Source organism: Fukomys damarensis, unplaced genomic scaffold (genome assembly GCF_012274545.1).
Source record: "Fukomys damarensis isolate Sample0158 unplaced genomic scaffold, DMR_v1.0_HiC HiC_scaffold_10, whole genome shotgun sequence".
NCBI lineage: Eukaryota > Metazoa > Chordata > Mammalia > Rodentia > Bathyergidae > Fukomys > Fukomys damarensis.
In genome coordinates, this window is record NW_022900922.1 from 18,237,009 (window position 1) to 18,240,751 (window position 3,743).

Here is a 3,743-nt window from a genome sequence, read left to right on the forward strand (position 1 = left end):
GTCCCGGCCCCCGGGGACAGGGAGGGGACTACCCTGCAGCCCTCCTAGATTCCGCCCTCTCTCCCCTCGGGAAGCGAACGCACGACCCCACCCCGAGCCATCCACACTCTGGAAACATGAGCTGTTGAGCCTGAAAGCGAGTCCAGAACCCGGGAACTTCAATTTTGGGGGGTGGGGTGGGCTGGTGGGCTGCCTTTAAAAAAGTAATATTAACACAACTATTTTCTTTTCTTCCCACTTGATCCTTCCCATTTGCCCTTTCCCGCCTACTCTATCTGGGCGGGAATTGTTTCCGAGATGAAATGAGTGAGAACCCGAGTGTTCCTGTGTCTCCCGTGGTGCGAGTGAGTCGCTGCCGCTGAAGGCAAGGGGTGGGAACGGGGGTGGAAGGCAGGTGGTCCCGGGGCACCGCCTGGGACTTGGGAGAACCCGCAGCCTTGGCCTCAACAATGCTCACTGGGAGATAAGTCGCACTCCCCACCATCTTGAACGGGGGCACATTCATAGGGAAGGCTCCCTTGGCGAATGTACAACTCATCGCAAGGCTGAGGGTATCGAGATCCTGGGCATTAATCAGGTCTAACCACAGAGCCGGAATAGTTACTAATATCGTGTAACAAGCCCCCTTTTCCTCTGCCATCATGATTCTCCTTGGCAGCAGCATTAGCAGCCGTCTGAGAGTGAAGATGTGGGTGATGGGGAAGTTGGTAATGACTCCGCTGTTTTTTCTCATGGCTCCTTTGGGCAACAGCTGTCCGCCCTCAGTATACACTGTAGTTGATTGCAGGGAAACCCTGTACCTCTCCCCTTCTTTCTCTACTGATTTTGCACTTTTCTCTTCGCTCACCACCAAGTGTAATCAATAACAAGCACTGACAGTACATAGCAATAGTGAAATCTGAAATAACTAATAATTAGGTATTACAGCCATGGATATGGCTGGGTAAAATCCAATTGGGTATTTCAGTTTCATTCACCTACCCTGTTTTGGTGTTTTGTTTTTGATTTTCTTTTTCTTTCTTTACTTCTTTTTTTTCTGATATTTGGAAAGCCAAGATCACACTTTTCCTCTCCCCATTCCTTTTCTTAATCCCTTTTCTAAAAGGAGAAAAATCCGAATGGATTTAAAGTATTGGACTGGTGTTAGCTGTGTTTTATTGCACACCTAAATCCTGATAATAGGCTTTTCATTTCCCCTCAAAGCCTTTATTTTGGCATTCAAGCCAAATGTGTTTTCCAGAAAGTTAGTTGAAGTATTTTCTCCTCTTTTTTTTCCTTCCTCTCTTTTTTTCCCATCTGACCCCAGGTATTATGGTCCAAACATGACTGGACAGCAGCTTTTGTTTCTTGACCCTGTAATATGACAGTCTGCTAATATTGCCAGAAGGTGCAGTTTTGGGGTTACACTTGTGATTTTAGCTATTCAATCATATTAGCAGGGAAAAATGACTTGTTTCTGTTGTACTTGAGTCTTAAGAAAAAGTGCCCATAGTTTAGTGACAATTTCCAAAGGCTTTAGTACCACCTGTATTTCAAAATGGGGGACCCAAACTCCCGGAAGAAACAAGCTCTGAACAGACTACGTGCTCAGCTTAGAAAGAAAAAAGAATCTCTAGCTGACCAGTTTGACTTCAAGATGTATATTGCCTTTGTGTTCAAGGAGAAGGTAATTTAAAATTCTTAATGTGAATTAGCACAAGTGATTTTTGTGTGTACCAAGTTATTTGTTACTTTTAAATAATTTATCAATGTTAGGTTAAAGAATGGTGGGAGTATGCTTGTTTTTCACCCTTTCAGTGATTCTGTGGATTTCGTAGTTGTAAAATCAAGAATGGAAAGTTCTTAACTATTAGTTTGGAAATACTTAATTCTAAAGCTTAACAGGGTCGAGTATTGTTAGCTGACATGGGCCAGGTAACATTGTAAAACCTAATGTAGAGTAACAGGGAACTTTATAACTGAATTTAAGGATGATTTAACATAAAGTATGAATAGGATGTTTGAAACTTAAATTGGAATTAAATCTTTAGATGCTAGTCATCTAACTAGATATTTTTTCATATGGTACATTTAATATACTTTCATTTTTAAGTTGGGAGCAATTAAATATTGAAATGATTAATTTGTTTTTAGAAGTGCTGCTTTTTAAAATTCAAAATTGCTTAAAAAGTAAGTTTAATTTTTAGAAATCAGAGTTGGGCCAGGGATTTAGCTCAGTGGCACCATGCCTGCCTCCCAAGCACAAAGTCTTGAGTTTGGCACTACCAAAAAAAAAAAAAAAAAAAGAATCAGACTTAAAGTTAGTGCCACAGTTAACGAGGAAGTAATAACTAGCTGTGGTTAGTGGAAAAGAACTTGAAAGCATTTTTTGGGGCTTAAGAACGCACAGTTGCTTAAATCATCAGCAAGCAAGGCTGTTTGACATGAGACTAGGTTATGAATATAAGGAAGTGTTACTTTCGTTTTTGCATGTAAGTGGTGATCTAATTTCAAATCAAAAATATAATCTCAGTGTAATTATCTATTTAGTGTTTGGAAGTTCCTCTAGTTGTTACTTCATTCTTAAAACTTACTTGTAATAAAGACCCTCTTTGTTGGTACAGTAATAGCATTGTGAAGTGGTTTTCAAGTAATTTGTTTTGAAGTGATTGTATTAAGACAGGGTAGTACCAAGGATTTATTTACTCGCTTTTTTTGTGTGTGCTTTTTGTTTTTAACAAGCTGACTGAAGAACTGATAGAGTCAGTTGAAAGTGTTGCAGTGTAGGCTCTTTATATCCAAGATACAAGTGGTGAGACTATATCTTTGTAATCTGTAAGGTGTCCAAAATTTTACCATCTGGTTTTTAAATTTTTAACATTTGTGAAAATCTGGTTTTTTTGCAATTGGATAATATCCCTGAACTTGACCTGTGTAGCTCCTGATCAATATTCTGTGTACTGAATTATAAGATACCTTGGAGATGAACACTTGCTCTTAACTCATATTGTAACACAATTTGGTGCACATTTTTTCTTCTCTCAGATACTGACATTTGTGGGTATGTAATATCCAGAAGTAGTAATGGAAACTGACCCTATTAAAGAATAAAGTAGTTAGTTTGTCTGAATAGTTGTGTTTTTGAACTGTTGTTTTTAATTTAGCTACATATGCAACTAGTTAAGTGAAATTACATTAATTCTGTCACTGAAATATTTTTTTAAGTTTAGAGATGTTTAGTATTGGTTCCTCATAAGACTTAAGAAATACTGTCTAATATGAGTAGTTGCTTTGGATGCCACAGTGCTATACAACTGAGAAATTAAACATTCTGTTAGTAGGTTATTTATTCATGGTTGGGGTGAGGGATGGGGGAAGGCCAGAAAGATCCAACTATCTGAAAGTAAGCATTTCTACCTAAAAAGTAGATGGTAATTTTATTGAGTTGGAATAAAGATATATGCATTGTAATATGGGCTGGGTGTTAAAAGACAGTGTGCTTCCAGTAGGTCAATACACCTTTTGTTTTCCTTTTAGAGAAAAAAATCAGCACTTTTTGAAGTGTCTGAGGTTATACCAGTGATGACAAATAATTATGAAGAAAATATCCTGAAAGGTGTGCGAGATTCCAGCTATTCCTTGGAAAGTTCCATAGAGCTTTTACAGAAGGATGTGGTACAGCTCCATGCTCCTCGATACCAGTCTATGAGAAGGGTAAGTTCTGTTTAAGTCTTGGTAGGTAAATTTTGGGGAATTACGCTTGC

The 3,743-nt window shown here is 38.7% G+C and overlaps 1 protein-coding gene across 1 annotated transcript in view; it reads left to right on the forward strand.

Annotated features, from left to right (window-relative positions):
• The first annotated feature begins 6 nt into the window (after positions 1-6).
• The window catches only part of CUNH6orf62 (chromosome unknown C6orf62 homolog), a 13,174-nt gene continuing 9,437 nt past the window's right edge, over positions 7-3,743 (forward strand). The window contains exons 1-2 of the mRNA XM_010622958.3: positions 7-1,666; positions 3,517-3,693. Coding sequence (XP_010621260.1) covers positions 1,538-1,666; positions 3,517-3,693 — 306 coding nt within the window. The 5' untranslated portion in view covers positions 7-1,537. The remainder of the gene's footprint in view (positions 1,667-3,516; positions 3,694-3,743) is intronic.